Source organism: Leucopleurus acutus, assembly GCF_964270905.1.
Source record: "Leucopleurus acutus genome assembly, chromosome: 6".
Lineage (NCBI taxonomy): Eukaryota > Metazoa > Chordata > Mammalia > Artiodactyla > Delphinidae > Leucopleurus > Leucopleurus acutus.
Genome location: NC_139149.1, coordinates 7,276,904 through 7,296,534, shown reverse-complemented (window position 1 = coordinate 7,296,534; position 19,631 = coordinate 7,276,904). Strand labels below are relative to the sequence as shown.

Genomic DNA, 19,631 nt, shown 5'->3' with positions numbered 1-19,631 from the left:
CTCTTCTTTTTCTAATTTTTAAAGTGGTAGGTTAGGTTGTTTGAGATTTTTCTTGTTTTTTTGAGGAAGGCCTGTATTGCTATGAACTTCCCTCTAAGGACTGCTTTTGTTGCATCCCATAGATTTTGTATGGTTGTGTTTTCATTGTCACTTGTCTCAACGTAGTTTTAATTATTCTCTTTGATTTAATCATTAATCCATTGGTTTTTTAGTACCGTGTTGTTTAATCTCCATGTAATCATTTTTTTCTCATTTCTCTTTCTGTGGCTGATTTCTAGTTTCATGCTGTTGTGGTCAGAAGAGATGCTTGAAATAATTTCTATCCTCTTAAATTTGTTGAGGCTTCTCTTGTGTCCTAGAGTGTGGTCTATCCTAGAGAATGTTCCATGTGCACTTGAAAAGAACGTGTATTCTGTTTCTTGGGTTTTTTTTTTTTTTTGGATGTAATGTCCTGAAAATATCAATGAAGTCTAACTCTTCTATTGTGTCATCTAGGATCTCTCTTGCCTTATTCAATTTCTATCTGGAAGATCTGTCTATTGATGTCAGTGGGGTGTTACAGTCTCCTACTATTATTGTATTCCCATCAAGTTCTCCCTTTATATCTGTTAGTATTTGTTTTATGTATTAAGGTGTTCCTATACTGGGTACATATATTTTAATGAGTGTAGCATCCACTTCTTGTATTGATCCTTTTATCATTATATAGTATCCTTCTTTATCTTTCTTTATGGACTTTGTTTTAAAGTCTCTTTTGTCTGATGTGAGTATTACCACCATGCTTTCTTGTTACCTCTGTTTGCGCAAAATATCTTCTTCCATTCCCTCACTTTCAATATACGTGTGTCCTTTGCCCTGAAGTGGGTCTCTTATCAGCAGCATATTGTAGGCTCTTTTATTATCCAGTTTGCCACTCTATTTCTCTTGATCAGAGCATTTAGTCTATTGACATTTAAGGTAATTATTGATAGATATGTATTCATTGCCATTTAAAAAAATAAATTTATTTATTTATTTATTTTTGGCTGCATTGGTTCTTCGTTGCTGCATGTGGGCTTTCTCTAGTTGCTGTGAGCGGGTTCTACTCTTTGTTGTGGTACATAGGCTTCTCATTGTGGTGGCTTCTCTTGTTGTGGAACAGGGGCTCTAGGCACACGGGCTTCAGTAGTTGCAGGACACGGGCTCAGTAGTTGTGGCTCGGGGGCTTAGTTGCTCCACAGCATGTAGGATCTTCCCAGACCAGGGATTGAACCCATGTCCCCTGCATTGGCAAGCAGATTCTTAACCACTGCACCACCAGGGAAGTCCTTTCATTGCCATTTTAAATCATGTTTTCCAGTTGATTTTGTATTTCTTCTTTCCTTTCTTTTTTGTTTTTGTTTTTTTCTTTTTTAGTTTGATTGTTTTCTTTTGTATTATGTAGCGTTTAATTTTAACATAACATAATTCACATCTGTGAAATGTAGGAGAATTTTATCTATAGTTAGCAAGTATGAGACTTACCACTGAGTTTTTATTATGAACGTTCACATAAGTCTCAACCAGATATGTGCATAATAGCTTTGTTCTTGAGTGTTCTGGGTTGAAATACACTCAGGAACAGGCATTGAACAAAGTCCTTCCAATTTTTTTGTTTTTGTATTGTTTATTTTTTCCTGCGTTATATATACATATGAATAGAATAATATTTGATATCAACTTTGTAATGTTTTTACATGATCAAATGTATAAAGTATAGTCTCATAAAATATTTTTCAGTTTTATAGATATGTTTATGAGCATTATGTCACAATATGAAATATGTTACTGTTTGTTGCAGCCTAAACACTGTTCTAGATTTATCATTAACATGGAGCTGCTTTGGATAAACCTCATCTCAAGTTCAAACAATCTGGGGTGTTGGACTTTTTTTTTTCCTTCAAGACTGTTTACAAAGACACAATATTGAGAAAAAAATGATTCCCAGTGAATACAGGGTTTCTTTTCGAGGCATCATTGAGCTACATGCCTCAGGATATGACATGGAGCAGGGATTTCTCAGAAACTGCATGAAACAAGCATGGACTACTCCCTAGCAAAACTCTATATCTGGTCAGAGTAATGAGGATACAATTTACAGCTGCTGCCTGTGCTCCCAGCATGGGTACCCCTCGCCCATCCAACTTCAGTTCTGCCTGGGCTGATGTGCCCCAGGCCATTCTGTGTGCACTGGCACAGGGCCACACTGCTTTGTGGCTTTGAGATATGTAACAAATTATACCAAAACATAGTGGCATTAAAAAACAAGAACCATTATCTCACATAGTTCCTGTGAGTTGGGACCAGCGATTGGCTTAACTGAGTGGTTCTGCCTTGGTGTCTTTCACTAGGTGCAATTAAGATTATGGGCAGAGATTGCAGCCACAGTGGGAACATCCAACTCCAAGACAACTCACATACATGGCCAGAAAGTTGATACCGGCAGTTAGCTGGGGGCTCATCTCCTGCTCATTTAGACCTCTCCCTGGGGCTGCTTGAGTCTCAACACCAAAACAGCAGTTGGCTTATTCCAGAGCGAGTGATGCAAGAGAGAGCAAGAGGGAAGTACCAATGTCTTTTATGACTTAATCTCGAAAGACATACTCCATAATTTCCACAATAATCTGTTGGTTACCTAGGTCATCCATGTTCACTGTGGGAGGGGACCTAAAATTGTCCAGATCCCAATTCCAGTTCGTGGTGGGGAGTGATTTGCTACACAACAGGAAGCAATTCTCGGATAGTAGCTGAGTGTCCTAGAATTCAACTCAATTCTACATGGAGATAGTGTCAGATCCTACAGGTTAAGGGTTCAGTCCTACAAGACTGACTCCCCACCCCCTCTTCAAACACTAATCACACAATCAGGTTGTTACCAGTGGTACTGACAGATGGACTACAGATTGGAGGTTCCCATAACCCCTACCCTGGACTTCAGATGCCAGTTGCAAGACTATTGGCTATATATCAAAAGTTCCCCTGACCTCCTATTTGGGTTCAATTAATTTGCTAGAACAGCTCATAGAATTCAGAGAAACATTTTATTTACTAGATCACCTTTTTATTATAAAAGGATATAACTCATGAAGGGCCAGACAGAAGAGATGCATAGGGCAAGGTATATGGGAAGGGACACGGAGCTTCCATGCTCTCTCAGAGAGCGCCATCTCCCCCAAATCTCCATGTATTCACCAACATCGAAACTCTCCAAACCCCTCCCTTTTGGGTTTTCTGTAGGCTTCATTATATAGGCATAATTGATTAAATCATTAGCCACTGGTAATTGATTCAACATCCAGCCTCTCTCACCTCCTTGGAGGTGTGTGTGGGGGGACTGAAAGTTCCAACCTTCTAATCATATGGTTGGTTCTGGCAACTAGCCCTCACTTTTAGGTGCTTTTCAAAAGTCATCTCATTAATGTAACCTAAGAGACATCTTTAAGCTCTCATCACTCAGGAAATTCGAAGCATTTTGGAGCTGTGAGCCAGGCACTGTAGATGATGACCAAATATATATGAGAGATATATTTTGGTCATCTGAATGACCAATTACATATATTTCTTTTCTTTCTTTTTTTAAAAAAATATTTATTTATTTATTTAGGCTGCGCCAGTTCTTAGTTGCAGCATGCAATGTGGGATCTAGTTCCCTGACCAGAGATTGAACCCAGGCCCCCTGCATTGAGAGCATGGAGTCTTACCCATTGGGCCACCAGGGAAGTCCCTATATATTTATCATAAATTACAGTATTGCAGGACCATGCAAGGCTGTGAATACTAGGAGGCAAGAATCTTTGGAGGCCATCTTCAAACCTCCCCACAATCTCCTGAAGCAACCTTAAAAAAATAGCCTAAAAAAGGTATGTTTTACTTTATTTTAGCAGAATTAATATCTAAATTATAGTCACCAAGAGGTGATTATTCAAGTTTCTTTAAGAATATAATTGAAAGCCGCCCAGGAATGAGAGGATGAACCCATATTAAACAGAATCTACATTAAAAGAACGTAAGAAATTATTGTGATGTGAACACCTTATTAAACAAAGAATCCTGGGGTATAGAAGTGCTTAGAGAAAATCAAGACTTGGAAACCACCCCTCCATTCCAAACGAGAAAGTTTTAGGGGGTGATAGTTGGGAATTATGTCTCCAGTTGCCATCTGATAAAACATCAAGTGATGACCTCTGAGTCTAACTCTTGTACACATGTCCACATGAAAGAGGTGCTTTGGCCAAGATGGACCAAGGGCAGGCAGTCTCCCAGGGAATCGGTAGTGTCTCCTCAGTTTGGGTAGCATTCAACTGAGATAGGAAGGAAGAGGGCAGGGCACAACCTATAAAAGAATGACATAGCCATTGAGGATAGGACAAAAACTGGTTAGAACCAGCTAGGTCCAAGATGGCAGAAGATTCGACTTCCAGTAGAACTTGAGCCTCATTATACACTCATTGTAATACATCAGCTAACCTCCATGTAGAGACGCCTGAGAAGTGGTACAGCTGGCCCATCCCCAAGCCATGAGTAGCCTAAAGGTCAGGCTCATAAGGCCTAAGGGGTCCATGGCTAGTTGGTCTGTGGAATTAGGGCTTCTTGTTCAGGGGAGAAAGTATAACTTGTGGAATACGTGAAACTCGTTGCTCTCACATCACTGACTCGCAAACCAGTCAAGCCAGTGCTCCTGTCCCCAGGGCGGGGGGAGAGGTTTTAGGTGTTGCCTGCTCTTTCCCTTGGAACCTCCATCTGTGTATTCTTTCCGCCTCTGCCCCTTTCCCTCTATTTTATTTGGCTGCATTTTTTTTTTTTTCCGGTACGCGGGCCTCTCACCGTTGTGGCCTCTCCCGTCGCGGAGCACAGGCTCCGGATGCGCAGGCCAAGAGGCCACAGCTCAGAGGCCACACTGCGGCATGCGGGACTGTCCCGGACCGGGGCACGAACCCGTGTCCCCTGCATCGGCAGGCGGACTCTCAACCACTGCGCCACCAGGGAAGGCCCCTTTGGGCAATTTCTTTTGCCAGGCAATTTCTTTTCTTCATCGGGCACTCTAGTAAGGCCACTCTGTAAATGCAAAATGCATACTAGATTTCAAACAGTACAGAAAATAGAAAAATATCTTAATAACTTAAAAAATAACTACACATTTAAATGATAATTTATCTGGCTGGCTTATAAGGGTCAGGGTCTGACTGTAGGGCCAGCACCCCTGCAGGACATAACTCTCCCATTGGGTCCCCTGAACCCCCTGTTAAGAGAAAAAGCACACAGAGCCAACAGTACAATTTAGTTTTCTGAATGACAAACAGAGCTTAAAACCTGGAGGATTCTATGCTATGTCTCTTAAGCAGCTCCAGGGGACTCACTGATCTCAAGGCAGGTCCTTTGCCCACAAGCTGACTGGGTGAGGATAACAGCAAGGGCAGAACATCTCCTCCATTGAGTATGTCCTCACGGACCAAGGCGGGTGATGTGGCTGGAACTCATCATTGGATGTTGCATGAGCACTGTCCTGGGGCTGAGGACATAGCATGGAACTAAGTAATGTCCCTTTCCTCATGGGGTGACATCTAATAGGGGATAGCAGACTATAAACAAATACAGAATGGAAAAAATAAAGTAGGTGAAGGAGAGAGAGGGTAACAGTTTGGGGGATGGATTTTAGGTGGGGTAGTCAGGAAAGTCCCTCTGAAGAGGTGATGTTGACAGTGACCTAAGTGAAGAGAATGAGCAAACCTTGTGGAGAAAAGGGAAGAAGGCAATCCAGGCAGGGGGGATAAGCAGAGCGGTGTGCCCTGTGTTCAAGGAACAGTCCCGGTAAGGATGTGCTCAGTTTACTCTTGCTATTGATTTTTTATGGTGACTGATGCGGTGTAGCAGAGTCTGTGGCTCCTGAGCACTTAAGATGACTGGAGTGAGGGACCTCCCTGGTAGTCCAGTGGTTAAGACTCTGTGCTCCCAATGCAGGGGGCCCGGGCTCGGTCCCTGGTCAGGGAACTAGATCTCGTGTGCCGCACTAAGACCCGGCGCAGCCAAATAACTAAATAAATATTTAAAAAAACGACTGAATTGAGATATGCTGGAAATGCAAAATGCATGCTAGATTTCAAACACAGTACAAGAAATAGTAAAATATCTTAATAACTCTTAAAATAACTACACATTTAAATGATAATGTAGTAGATATATGGGGTTAAATAAAATATGTTATTAAAATTAATCTCACCTATTTCTTTGTACTTACATTTTTTAAATGTAAGTATAGCTGGTTTACAATGTGGTAAATGTTTCTGCTGTACAGTGAAGTGACTCATTATACATATTCTTTATTATATTCTTTTCCATTATGCTTTATCACAGGATGTTGAATATAGCTCCCTGTGTCTTTGTACTTTTTTTTTGTTTGTTTGTTTTTTGCGGTACGCGGGCCTCTCACTGCTGTGGCCTCTCCCGTTGCGGAGCACAGGCTCCGGACGCGCAGACTCAGCGGCCGTGGCTCACGAGCCCAGCCGCTCCGCGGCATGTGGGATCCTCCCAGACCGGGGCACGAACCCGTGTCCCCTACATCGGCAGGCGGACTCTCAACAACTGCGCCACCAGGGAAGCCCCTTTGTACTTTTTTAATGTGGTTACTAGAAAATTTTAAACCACATATGTGGTTCACATTTTATTTCTATCAGACAGCACTGATCTAGAGACCTGGGTTCTGTCACCAACTCCTTGCAAGTGGTCTGTCTGGGACTTCTGGTTTCTGCTCTATGAGTAGTGTTTGGGAGTGATCTTTCCTGTCCTCCCAACAAGAAAAAACGGAATGAGCTGAAAATCAAGAGAGAATTAAGTCAGAGGACAAACTGCCACCCCCAAAACTGGAGAGATGGACAAACACAGAGAATACAGAGCAGCTTACCGGCAGTAGGAGCAGCTGCAACTAGTAACTGGTAGGAACACTGAACAGGCAATTTGGGTGAATTTCTAGAGGCTGAGTCTAGACTAATTTGAGAGTTAAATATTCCTGAGGACCCAGAGTAAGCTGAGAGGGCTCCCACACTTTTGTGGGGTTTGTCGCAGGAGACTTACCAGGTTCTCACAGTGGGTACCCTAGAAAAATCCCTTCATGCTTGGCCTGGGGGAGGGGAAAAGTAATCATTTTGAAACGAGCCCAGAGAATTCTCCAGAAAAACGTCCTACCCAGCAAGGAAAAAGCCATTACCATAGCTTTTTCTGACTTGGAGGGGAAGAAATTACCCAACTCCAGCCCCCTCTGGCTACCCTATCTCATACAAATGGGAACAGCACTTATGAAGGTCACAGCCTAAAAGCTGAGAGCTAATCACAGGGTTGCAGAGCTTTCCCTCTCATCAACCTCACCATCATATCAGCAGGGCTCCTGTATAATAAGGTGGATTACAGGTGAAAGGACTACAATGTCCAGACTCTATTTAAGAAGCAGCTTCTAGGGAAACCCAATACAAAAGAGGAGAGAAAAACAAGGACAGTGGAAGAAATTTAGGTCTCTGACATATACAGCTACAGCAAACTGTAAACACAGCCTAACTCCTAGCCAAAAAAACATAAAACTTCATACTATGGTCTATTTACTTCAGTTCCTTTTACCCAGTCCATCATGTCTGGGTTTCAAGCAAAAATTAGAGCCATCCTGAAATTCAAGAAAAAATATAATCTGAAGAGATAAAGCATCAGATCAGACTCAAATATGGCTGAGATTTTGGAAATATCAGAATAGAATTTTAAAGTAACTTTGTGTAATATGCTAAAGACTTTAATGGACAAAGTGGACCACAGGCAAGAACTTCCCTTTGTGTCCTCAGATGGGAGAAAGGCAAGGGAGCTCTCTGGGGTTTTCTATAAGGGCACTAACCCCATTCATGAGGGCTCCACCGTCATGATCTAGCACCTTCCAAAGTCTCCACCTCCAAATATTATCACATTAGAGGATTCAACATATGAATTTAGGGATGTGACAGAAACATTCAGTCTATAGCAGATGGTGATAAGATCAGTGGTTGCCAGGATTTCAGGGGAGAGGTGAATAGGTGAAGCACAGGGGATTATTAGAGGGGTGAAACTATCCTGCATGAAGCTGTAATGATAATTATGTATGCATATGTGAAAACCCATAAAACTGTACAATGCTAAGAGTGAACTGTGATGTAAACTATAGACCTTAGTTAATAATAATGTATCAGTATTATTTCCACAATATTGAGTTTTGAGAGTCCTCTATATATTTTAGATTCAAGTCCTTTTTCAGATATGTGGCTTGGAAATTATTCCGTTTGAAAATTATTCCATATATTCCATTATATATACGTAACCCTAATGTACCACACTAGTGCAAGATGTTAATATTAGGGGAAACTGGTATTGGGTGTTTGTTAGGTGTTGGGGTGGGATGGTTATATGGAACTGTATGTACTATCTGCTCAATTATTCTGTAAAATTAAAACTGTGCTAAAGGAGCTTGGGATGAACATACACCCACTACTATATATAAGATAGATAACCAACAGGGACCTACTGTATAACACAGGGAACTCTGATCAATATTCTGTGATAACCTATATGAGAAAAGAATCTAAAAAGGAATAAATATACGTATATGTATAACTGAATCACTGTGTTGTACACGTGAAACTAACACAACATTGTAAATCAACTATACTCCTATAAAATTTAAAAAAATATATAAAACTACTAAAAATACAAAGTCTATCAATTATTTTTGAAAGTTTGAGTCTTACTTTTACTCATTTTTTCAATGAGAATAGAGGATTAGGTTATTTCTTATATTCCTTCCACCTTTAACAATTATGATTTTCACTTTTAAAAAGACTTCATTTTTTGGACTTTGGAGCAGTTTTAGAGCCATAGCAAAATGAGCAGAAAGTGCAGAGAGTTCTCATATACCCCCAACGCCACACATGCCCAGCCGCTTCTGCTATTATCATCCACAGTGGTACATTTGCTACAATTGATGAACCTACATTGGCACGTCCTTACCACTCAAAGTCCATAGTTTACATTAGGGTTCCTGGTGTACATTCTGTGGGTTTGACAAGTGTATAACTACATGTATCCATTACTAGAATATCATAAAGAATAGTTTCACAGCCCTAAAAATTCTCTGTGCTCCACCTACTTGTCCTTCCTTCCCCCTAACCCACTGGAAATATTTGTGGTGCTGGAATAGTTCTTGATTTTGGTGGTGGTTCCACAAATCTACACAAGTGATAAAATGACAAAACTATACAAACATATTGTACCAATGTCAGTTTTCTGGTTTTGAGACTGTAATATACTTATTTGAGATGTAACTATTGGGAGAACCAGGTACATGGGACCTCACTGTACTATGTTTGCAACTTCCTGTGATTCTGTAATTATTTCAAAATAAAAAGTGAAAACAATAAAAAAATCTGCGTTTAAGTCAAACAAAATAGCACTGAATTTTCTGAGAAAATTTTAGAAAAAGAGAAACCCAACTTTCCTAGAAGTTCTGCACTGTCACTTGATTGTATGCTATAACTAAGCAAATATTGGTGTTATTCATGCATCAATAGTAGAAGACCAAGTTAAAACAGAGAGCAAAAAACTAACTGTAATTCAGTGAATTAAACAATTCCTTTTTTACGGAAGCATCACCTGAAGTGATTTTAAAAACACACAACAGAAATCTACTAACACAAAATCTCCCTCAAGAAATAAATTTTAAAAGTCATTTCCATTCCTTAAAATTATTTGAACTCCTTTTAGTCCAGCAAGGAAAAGAAAGCCCAGTAGTCAGCTACAGTTCTTAAGCACAGTGGAGACATATAGCTATCAGATTAAGGCAAGTGTTTTTAGTCCTTGCTCTGCCATTCTCAAGCGAAGGACTGTTTGTGTCATATAATCAAAAGTCAGTTAAAATTTCACACTTTCTATGTAAAGAAGTTTCTGGGTCTCAGCTGTCCCCCTTTACGAGACCCCACGACCTCGAAGACCGACGCCTCCCTAACCACACTGAACTGCAAAGAGCAAGGAGGCAGGCGGGGCCTCATCGGATGTAAGATGGCGGCCGAGAGACGCTCTGGGCGGCTCCGGCTGCGACTCGGTAGCCGGAAGTCCTCCGTCTCCAGCCAGTAGGAAGCGGAAGTAAAGGGCGGTCGGCGGCAGGGCTCTATCTTTGCAAGGCCGGCTTGCGAGAGGAGCCACGGGAAAGGCGCGTGTAGGCCGCTCACTGGCGCAGCTGCTGCCGCCCCGCCGCTGCGCCGCCCCGCCCCGGCGTTGTCGCAGGTGCAGTCGTGGACGAAGCGCGGCCCCGGCATGTACTGGAAAGGGTCTGCGGGCGGCGCGTGTGCTGCCGCTGCGCGGCCGGTGACAGGTACCCCTGGGGGGGGCGTGGGGAGTTCTCGCGGGGGGAGAGAGGGTCTGGGGAGCGAGGCCACCTTGTGTCCCGGTCACCTTGAGCTTCCGTTTCTTCCCTGACTCAGTTTCCCCTCCTGTATCCCAGCCCTCCCCTTCTTTGCGAGTCCCCCGAGTTGTCCCTTGGTGTCCTCTGGGCACATACCGTCTCTGCGAGGGTGGTCGCGGGCTCTGTTTAGCCGTTTTGAACCTTCATTGAAGAGCTTCGAGACCCGTGTGCCCAAGTGCAGACGGAGGTGGGGGAAGTGCCCTAACGTGAATTTCGTCCAAGCCTGACCCCAAGTAGGCTGAGAACCAGCAGTTTGCAGGACTCCGGTTGGAGAACGAATGGATCTTTTTATAGATTTCTTTTTTCCCTAAAATGAATTCGGGTGATGAATATTGGTTCCGTTTTCATTTAATACGAGGATCTGGTGGCTGAAAATTGAATGATCCGGTTTCACTTTTAGTGTGGGACCTGCCAGAAGAGAAAGATCTGCGTACATCGCCAATAAGTTATGGGTGGGAGCTCTTCGTGTTCCTTGGCCAGAATCTGTAGATCGTTTTGCATTTCTTGCCCGATTTGAGAACTAGCATATTTTGTTCATTCAAAGTCCTGGGGTCTTATGCCTTACTGTGTTACACTGTATTGGAAACATTGATTCATCGTGTACTTGGCCAGCCAACTTTACTGTGTGATGTTTGAAGACATTTTAAATAGCTATATGACAACAACACAAAGTTTGGGTTGATTGTAGCCTTTCCATTTGACTTCCTTTTGTTAAACTTAGCTGAAACTCATTTTTATTGAAGGAAATAAACGTTGCTTTATACAGTAGTAGGGCATCTTCACAGTGCATATTTAACTTGAGGAGAATAAATTGAACTATGGAGAAAATACCATTAGACTTTTTCTCCAGTTACTTGCGATCATTTTCATATTACATGTATAGTATCTAATTTTAACCTGAAATTGCATGTATGTGGTTCACAGCAAATGGGTTTTGCTAACAGGTATAAGTGTATATTAAGTTTAAATTTTTCAGAAGTAAATTTATTTCTCAAGAAGAGTACTTCCTGGTATTTTTCCTTGCTGTTATCATGTATGTTGACACTCGGATGGCTACTTATTAACTTGCACCCTGCAAGGTTTTTTTGAGTTTGTAAGCTATTTTCTTCAGTTTAAAAATGGAAAAAGAAAAAGTTGATGATGATTTATAATTTTATGCCTCTTCTGTTTTCCAAAAGTGAAAAACATTTGCCATAATATAATTTTGATTAACATTTTTGATAAATGAGCAAGAGATAGTGTCTTTAAACTAAAGAAACCGGGCCACACACTAGATCTTACTAGATGAATCTTTTGGGCGTAGAACCTTTTAAAGACTGTTTTTAATTTATCCATCATGCTGGAAGCGTGATGCCTATAGTCATGCAGTGCCACGCTGCAGATTCTGACAGCTGTTATTTCACAGTTTTTAAGGTCAGAGGGTCAGAGTGATAAGGGATCTCGTAGAATGAAGCCATCCTCAAACAAAAGGCCACTCAGTGACGTTCTTATTTCTACTTCTCTGGACAACCTTTTCCTCTGGTGTTACCTGTGGTATCAAGGATGTGGGGTCTGGGAAAGCTCTTCTTTAATGTGTAGCTTTCCTCTTTTTCCCATCTCTACTGATGCTGTACTGTGCCCCAGAAACTCTCTGTCTCTTTAAAACAGGGCAGGGGGATCTCTGGGTGAGTCATGGTACGTAGAGTTTTCATTTTCACCCTTCTTAAGTATTAGGCTTTTTGTAGCGCCTTTACTCTTGGTGCCACATCCCTTTCTTCCAGTGGCTTTCATTCATCCTTTGATGAACAAAGTCTGTGTTTATTTTATTTTGAGTGCCTCCTGTGTTCCAGGCATTATGCTAGGCATGTGACTGACCGACAAAACTCCCTGTGCTTGAGGAGCTCACATTCAGTCCCCAGAGCCAGCCCAAGTATGGATCTGTTCAGGCTGGTGGCTTGGTTTGGTTTGCTCCCAACTTCAGGCTCACACCCTTGGTTTCAAGTTGAAGCTGTACCTCTCTCAGCCACCTGGGTCCCAAGGACTCTGCCCCTAGAAAATCTTTGGACTTGCCTTGGGTCTTGTAATAAAGTCCTTTGCTCATTCTGGGTCTACACAGTATGAATTCTTACCCCTTCTTAAAGCCAGAGGACCAGGGCAGAGAGCATGGTATTGTGGAACTTTTGAAAACAGGCAGATGTGGGTTCTAAACATTGCTATTTATTAGTCCGGCAAGTTACTTAGCCTCTCCGAGTTGCCATTTTCTTATTTTTCAAGTAGGGATGATCGTGTTTCACGCATCATGCAGCGTATTTATGGACTACCTGCTGTTTGCCAGGCCCTGCGCTGTTGGCTCTGGTGGACAAAGTGGACGAGGCTGCCCCCCTCGGGAGCTGCAGTCTCCTGGGGCCTTGTGTGAAAGGGCTGGGTAACGAGTTTGCAGAGTGCTTGGCAGTGGCGCTGTCCAGAGTGATTCGCCCGGAGTAATTGCTCTGTAAGTGCGGGTGTTTCCTGGGGCCTTCGGTCCCTCCCTGTCCCCTCCCCACTGTAGTACTTGACACTTTACAAAGTGACTTTCACGTTGCCTTCTCAATTCGCTCGTGGCGCATGTTGCGGCAGGTACTGTTATTCCTATTTGAGAGAGTGGGAGACTAAGGGCGAGGGAGTTATCAGGTAAGGTGCCTGTGGTTAAACTGCCAGTGAGTAGCAAACTCAGGAATTGATCACAGGTGCCTGACTCTAAAGGCTTTCTCGTCTTGCTAACCCGTGTTTGTTCTATCATGAGGCGCAGGTTTCTGAGGCTAGAGTGTCGGAGAGAGTTGAGTGGGCTGAAATTGTATGTAAAAGTTTGGGTCCTTGCTGTCTCCTCTGCGGGAAGTGTCAGTAACTTTTGCTACATTCCGAGAGGGGCCTGCATCGACTTGGACTTCTCCCCCGCCCCCAAGCCAGGAATCAGGGCCAGCAGGTTTCATTGTCAGAGGTCTAGTTTGCTTAGTCCTAGTCTTTATCGATGTTGATTTTTTTTAATGTTTATTTATAAATAGGATGTTCATATTAATTTTTTTTTGTTTCCAAAGAAGCTGGCAGTGCCTGAACTTCAGACTCTTTTAAAAGCAACTTTTCTATTTGGTAGAATTCATTTCTCTTCGGACCATTGTTCTTTAGAGATATTGTGTGTCATATGAAGCAAGATGTTGGCACAAATGATAAAGCTTTTTGTAAAAGGAAGATACTGACTGGTTGCTCCAGTATGTGGGCTGTCTCTCCCCAACAGTGTGTATTATAACTGGCGTCGAGGAATTGGGGTGAGCTTTACCAGACCTTAACATTCAGAAGCACAAGTTTGGTTTAGTGTTTCCCACATATTCTTGTCCCCTTTGGGTTCCCATTCAAATGGGTGGAACTTGGATGCTGACTTTTTATATCACAGTGGAAGTCTGATTAGGTTGTGTTAGGCAGACTTCCAGGGATGAAAACACAGATCAAAGAAGCCTGCAGCCGGAGACCTTTTGTGAAATGATGTGGACCCCAAGGCTCTCGGCATGCTTGCTGAGGCTGCTGCTGGGGATTTAGGAGGCCTGCATTCTGTGGCCCTGCTGATTCACCAGTGACCCCAACTTTCCTATTTTATAGATGGGGATCTATTGGGTTCTTACATTTCCTCATTCCAGAACCTGTGTTTGATTTTACATTCGCGACCCACCCTGTTAGCTTCCTAAGGCTGCCATAACGAAGTACCACAAACTGGGTGGCTTAGAACAGCACTTGATTGTCTCACGAATTTTGGGAGGCTAGAAGTTCTAAATTAAGGTGTCACAGGACCACGTTCCTTCTGAAATCTGTAGAGGAGGATCTTTCTTTCCCTCTTCCAGCGTCTGGTAGCCCTGGGTGTTCATGGCTTGCGGTGTAATTGCAGTGTCTGCCCCCGTTTTTACTGGGCACTCCCCCTGTGTCTCTTCATGTAGTGTTCCCTCTGTATGCCTGTCTCTCTGCCCACATCCCCCCCCCCGCTGCCCCGCCCCTTTCTTTTAATAACACCAGTCATTGGACCAGGGCCTACCCTGATGACCTCATTTTAACATGATTACCTCTGTAAAGACCATATTTCCAAACAAGTTCACATTCTGAGGTACTGGGGTGGGGTAGGACTTCACTCTATCTTTTTGGGGAAATACAGTTCAACCTGTAACACCTTTCATTTGTGTTTTCACCTGTCTAAGCTTTATTTACTCTCCTGCTTCATAAAGTATGATTGTGTGCAACCTGCTGGGCCACCAGCTGACTTTTATATCTCTGTATGGTATAGGCACCCAGGAGGTGAAGTGCAGCCTTTGTAGGAGAGAGTGTAATGAACGACACACCTTTAGTTGTGTCTAAAGGTCTGCTGAACTATCTAGATAGTAGGTGCTGTTATATTTTGGAAGCATTTTTATTTCTGTGATAGTCATGTTATTTTTTATCTCTAATTATTAAGATTCAGGTTTAAACATTGCCTTGTAGCGAAACTTTTTTTTTTTTTCCTTTTTAGGGGTTTGCCGTAAAATGGGCCTTCTGACTGTACTCACTGGACTGTGGCTCTTTTCCTCAGTAAAGGCAGATTCAAAAGCCATTACAACCTCTCTTACAACAAAATGGTTTTCCACTCCGTTGTTGTTAGAAACCAGGTAAGAAGACATTTTTTTTCTTTCACGTGTTTGAGTGAAAATGTGGGCTCTGCTAGTGAATATTCAGGAGCTTTTTAGGGCGTGAGATTCTCATCATATGCATTTAGTAAGAGCTTCTTTCAGTGTGTACTGTGCTTGTGTGCTGTTCACAGGCTGTTAGGACACAGACTCTGTCAGCAGGCTAGGACTGAATTGATGATAGAGATCTTTAGGGATTTCTTTAGACAAATATATTGAATTGGTTAAATTATTATGTTATCGTCCAGGAAAAGTGTAAATGTGGTGATATAGGAAGAGAGAGTTCTACTTAAAAGAAATTTTCTATTTATTTGAAGAAGGTGTTAAGACGTGTTTAATAAAAGGAAGAGAAGAGAGCTTGGCAAGGTGGGGGAAGAGGACATGCCCCTCCCAAGAACTTGGAAGGAGACCCCAACATAAGAGAGTGCAGGGGGAAGCTAAGAAAGTGGCCACATTTTATCCGATTGTAGCATCTCCAAAATCAGGATGCATTTAATCAAATCAATATGTTATCTTAAAATTGGTGGCATCTTTCACTCAGTGTTTCATAAAACAATGATATGTCTTAAAATTGACAGTGTCTTTGGGCAGCATTTCATCCTGCTATTCCTGAAACATACTGGACCCCAGTCTCCTACCCCATCTCTACCTTAGTGCCCCTCTGCTGGGACTGTACCATCTGGGGCTACAGGAAACTCTAGAAGATGATTCGTGCCTGTCTGCCTGATCCCCTACATAGCCATTTCTATCCCGCTTTGTTCCTAGGGTCTTGGTGCAGAAAATGAGTTTCAAAGGCCTAGGCCTTGAAGGGATTTAGAGCATAGCAAATATGCAGTAAGTCACATCAAGCTTCCCACTGTTATCTCTCAAGCTAGAAGAGATTCCCTGGTCTGGGGAGTACAGAAGAAAATAAAAGTTGAAGGAAACTTGACAACAGCTCAAGTGAACCCTAAGAAGGAGTTAGTAGATGGATCGTAGAAACCACACATATGTTTTTAGGAAAAAAGAAAACATACATCTCAGTTTCTCAATAAAGAAGATCTCCCAGGGACTTCCCTGGCAATCCAGTGGTTAAGACTCTGTGCCTTCGACGCAGGGGGTGCTGGTTTGATCCCTGGTCAGGGAGCTAAGATCCCGCATGCCATGTAGTGCGGCCAAAAAAAAAAGATCTCCCAAACTTGGAAAAAAGAATTGACAGTGTCTTAAAATTGATAAAATGCAATATAGTCAATGATTTCTTGGGAGATTTTAACCCAAGTGTACGTTTTATTTAGTGTTTGTAATATAAATATAACCAGATACCTCTCTTTTAGTCAGTTTTTTGTTTATAGAGGGAAACTTATTTTTATTGTATTTCAAATAACATATAGCTAGGACCTGTAGAGAATCTTTCCAAAGCATACATTTAGGTAGGTGAGCCATGAGCATTTGGTAACTTTCAGAATTTGATATAGCTGGAAATTTGAACTGTTGTGTTGTATCAGTTAACTTTGTGGTCTAATTTTATCTTCTGACATCTTCCCCTTGATCCCTAGGAAGATGTGAATGAAGAGTCTGTTGTGTTGGTAGTGTATACGGGTAGTTGTGCCTTCTAAGGCAAAGCCTCCTCTGGTACAGGATTGAGGAGAGGCCAGTGGGAACCTGGGACGCGTAGGAGCCCGTCTTGACTTGCTGAGGAGCCTCCCCAACTTTCTGCTGAACAGACTTTCTCCCATCACTTCTCTGTGCCTCCCTTTCCTCAGCAATAAAATGGCAAACCCCCTCCCCCCGCAAAACTCCAACAACCCCGTCTCACCCCCAGAAACCCCCAAACTCCACTGCATGTATTTCATAGTGATGTCACAATAACTAATTTGATAAATAGGTCGAGCCCCTCAAACGTCCACACTTTGTTAGATCTTGGTGGTTGTAACAGTGAAGTGTCTGAAGGTCATGTGAGGTCCTGGACTGCCTGAGCCAGGACTCCTGTAGCTGAACATTTTTTCTTCCTTTCTGCTAATCTTATTTTGGATGATTTATCTGGTGTCAACCTAAGTCATTGAGATTTACTATCACTTTCTAAATAATTTTGTGCAACTAACCGTAACGGATGTTTTACGATATTCTGCTTAACATTCTTCACTGGATTACATCCCATTACTCTCACTTAGACTAACAAATTTCTTGGTGTTTGTATATTGTCTTAGAAGAGTCTTATGGCATATGCTTATGGACTTTTGAGAAAGTATGCTAAAATTGTCAGCCTTAGTTGATCAGTTTTTTTTCAGTTTCTTTGATCTCTGTGAAGTGAGTACTGTAAACTGTTTCCTTTGCTGCAACTTACCCATAACAAACAGCGCCTTTTCATGATATCCTGGCCATTTGCCATTTTGGTTCATTATTTTTACTTCTCTTCTGTGGCTATTTGCGAACAGTTTGCCAAGGAAATGGGACGTGTAGGCAACTCAAAAACACTGCTGTGCTTTTTTGAAACTACTCTATATTCACCTCCAGAGCTAGCTGAGGCCACTCTCCTTCCCTCCTGGGTCCATGGCAGACATTGATGGTGGGTCACAGCACTGTCCATTGGGGGGAGGGTGAAGGGCCAGAATCTTTTTCCACACATCGAGGCATGTAGCTAATACAGACATTTTGTCTTCCTTGCTTCTGGCCCTTAGGGACTAAAACTATTCTTGTGTGTATTTTTATTTTTAAAATTTTTAATAAATTTATTTATTTATTTGACTTTTGGCTGTGTTGGGTCTTTGTTGTTGCGCGTGGGCTTTCTCTAGTTGTGGCGAGCGGGGGCTACTCTTCATCGCGGTGCGCGGGCTTCTTATTGTGGTGGCTTCTCTTGTTGCGGAGCACGGGCTCTAGGCGCACGGGCTCTAGGCGCACGGGCTTCAGTAGTTGTGGCTCGCGGGCTCAGTAGTTGTGGCTCGTGGGCTCAGTAGTTGTGGCTTGTGGGCTGTAGAGCACAGGCTCAGGAGTTGTGGCACATGGGCTTAGTTGCTCTGCGGCATGTGGGATCTTCCCAGACTAGGGATCGAACCCTTGTCCCCTGCATCGGCAGGTGGATTCTTAACCACTGCACCACCAGGGAAGTCCCTTTAAGTTGGACCTGATGCTAATGAAGGGTTTGTAGCTTTCTGGTTGTCCATGAAGTGATATATATTTAATTGAAGTAGAGCTCTGAGTATGTTTTGAGCAGCTAAAAGAAATATTGTGTAAGTAAAGTTTATTATTGGCAAGGTGGGGGAAGTTTATTACTAAAAGAAATATTGTGTAAGTAAAGTTTATTATTAAAGTTGAAACAATCATTTATTGAGTGCTTATACAATCATTTATTGAGATATTATAATGGCCTGGGAATGCAGCATGATAGATTTGAGTGATTGAGATTGGAATGTAAATTCCAGATTTTTGATTTACTAACTCTGTGCCCTTAAGAAAGTTAACAAGTTTATAAGTGGAGATAATGGTGTATATATATATAATGTGCTCTCCCTCTACCTGTCAGCCGGTTTTAGTGATTGTCAACTCAAGTCCAATAACCGTCACCACCACCACCCTCCTACCTTCTCCCGCTAAAATATTTTAAAGCAAATCCCAGACATCGTATAATGTCATCTGGAAAACTATCAATATTTTACTCAGTGGAAGTTTTATCGATATTTTACTCAGGTATCAGAAGCTAAAAAACAATTTAAAACAAAAAGCAAACAAACTTAAGCATACTATAAACAAATGGCAGCGTTCCTTTTAATAATACCTTGTATTGTTCCTGTCTTCCATGGATTACTTCAGTGGATCTGGTAATTAATTTTCTTAAGGCTGTTTGACACTTAGACGTTGTAAGACTTATTTATGCAGTGGGGTGAAAAGGAATGTACGTTTAAGAAGTTTTCCTGTAATTATATGAAAAGTATATATTTATGTGCATATGGCCTCTGTAGGAATCTAAGCTAAGATTCACTTTGTATTCTTACAAAGAATACAAAGCATTTACTTGCATATCATAATCTATCTGTTTTACTACCTGTTTTCTTAGACTATAAGCTGTTATAAGGTTGGTATGATGTCTATGTCAGTTACTCGAAAGCCTAGAAAATGCCACACTCAAGGAGGCACTAAATAATTTAATACATTATGATGATGGGTATTTTCAGAAACCTATTTTTAGAGAAGCTGTGCATTACCAGGAAATGTTTCTTATGTTGCCATATTTCTGTGTCTAGCTGTGGAGTAGAGTGAGAGTTGTACAGCCCAGTGTTGACAAGTAATGGGAAAGTCTTCCTTTGGCTAGGTAAGCTGATATCCAGATCTGTAGTTTGCTTTCAGACAGGGAAAGACCGCCACTACATTGGTATGCCTTGGAGGAGAAGATTACCGATTTACATGAATCATTCAGTTAGTACATGCATTTTCTTTTAAGAGATTTTAGGCTCTTGAATGCAGGGAAATGTAGAATAGCCATTTTATTTTAGGTCAGTACAGTAGTGTAAAGTCAAGGA

General features: G+C 42.0%; 1 protein-coding gene across 1 annotated transcript in view; it reads left to right on the top strand.

The window, feature by feature from the left end:
- Window positions 1-10,177: 10,177 nt before the first annotated feature.
- Window positions 10,178-19,631, top strand: part of UGGT1 (UDP-glucose glycoprotein glucosyltransferase 1) — a 118,879-nt gene continuing 109,425 nt past the window's right edge. Inside the window, exons 1-2 of the mRNA XM_082841767.1 lie at window positions 10,178-10,390; window positions 14,985-15,120. Coding sequence (XP_082697893.1) covers window positions 10,333-10,390; window positions 14,985-15,120 — 194 coding nt within the window. The 5' untranslated portion in view covers window positions 10,178-10,332. The remainder of the gene's footprint in view (window positions 10,391-14,984; window positions 15,121-19,631) is intronic.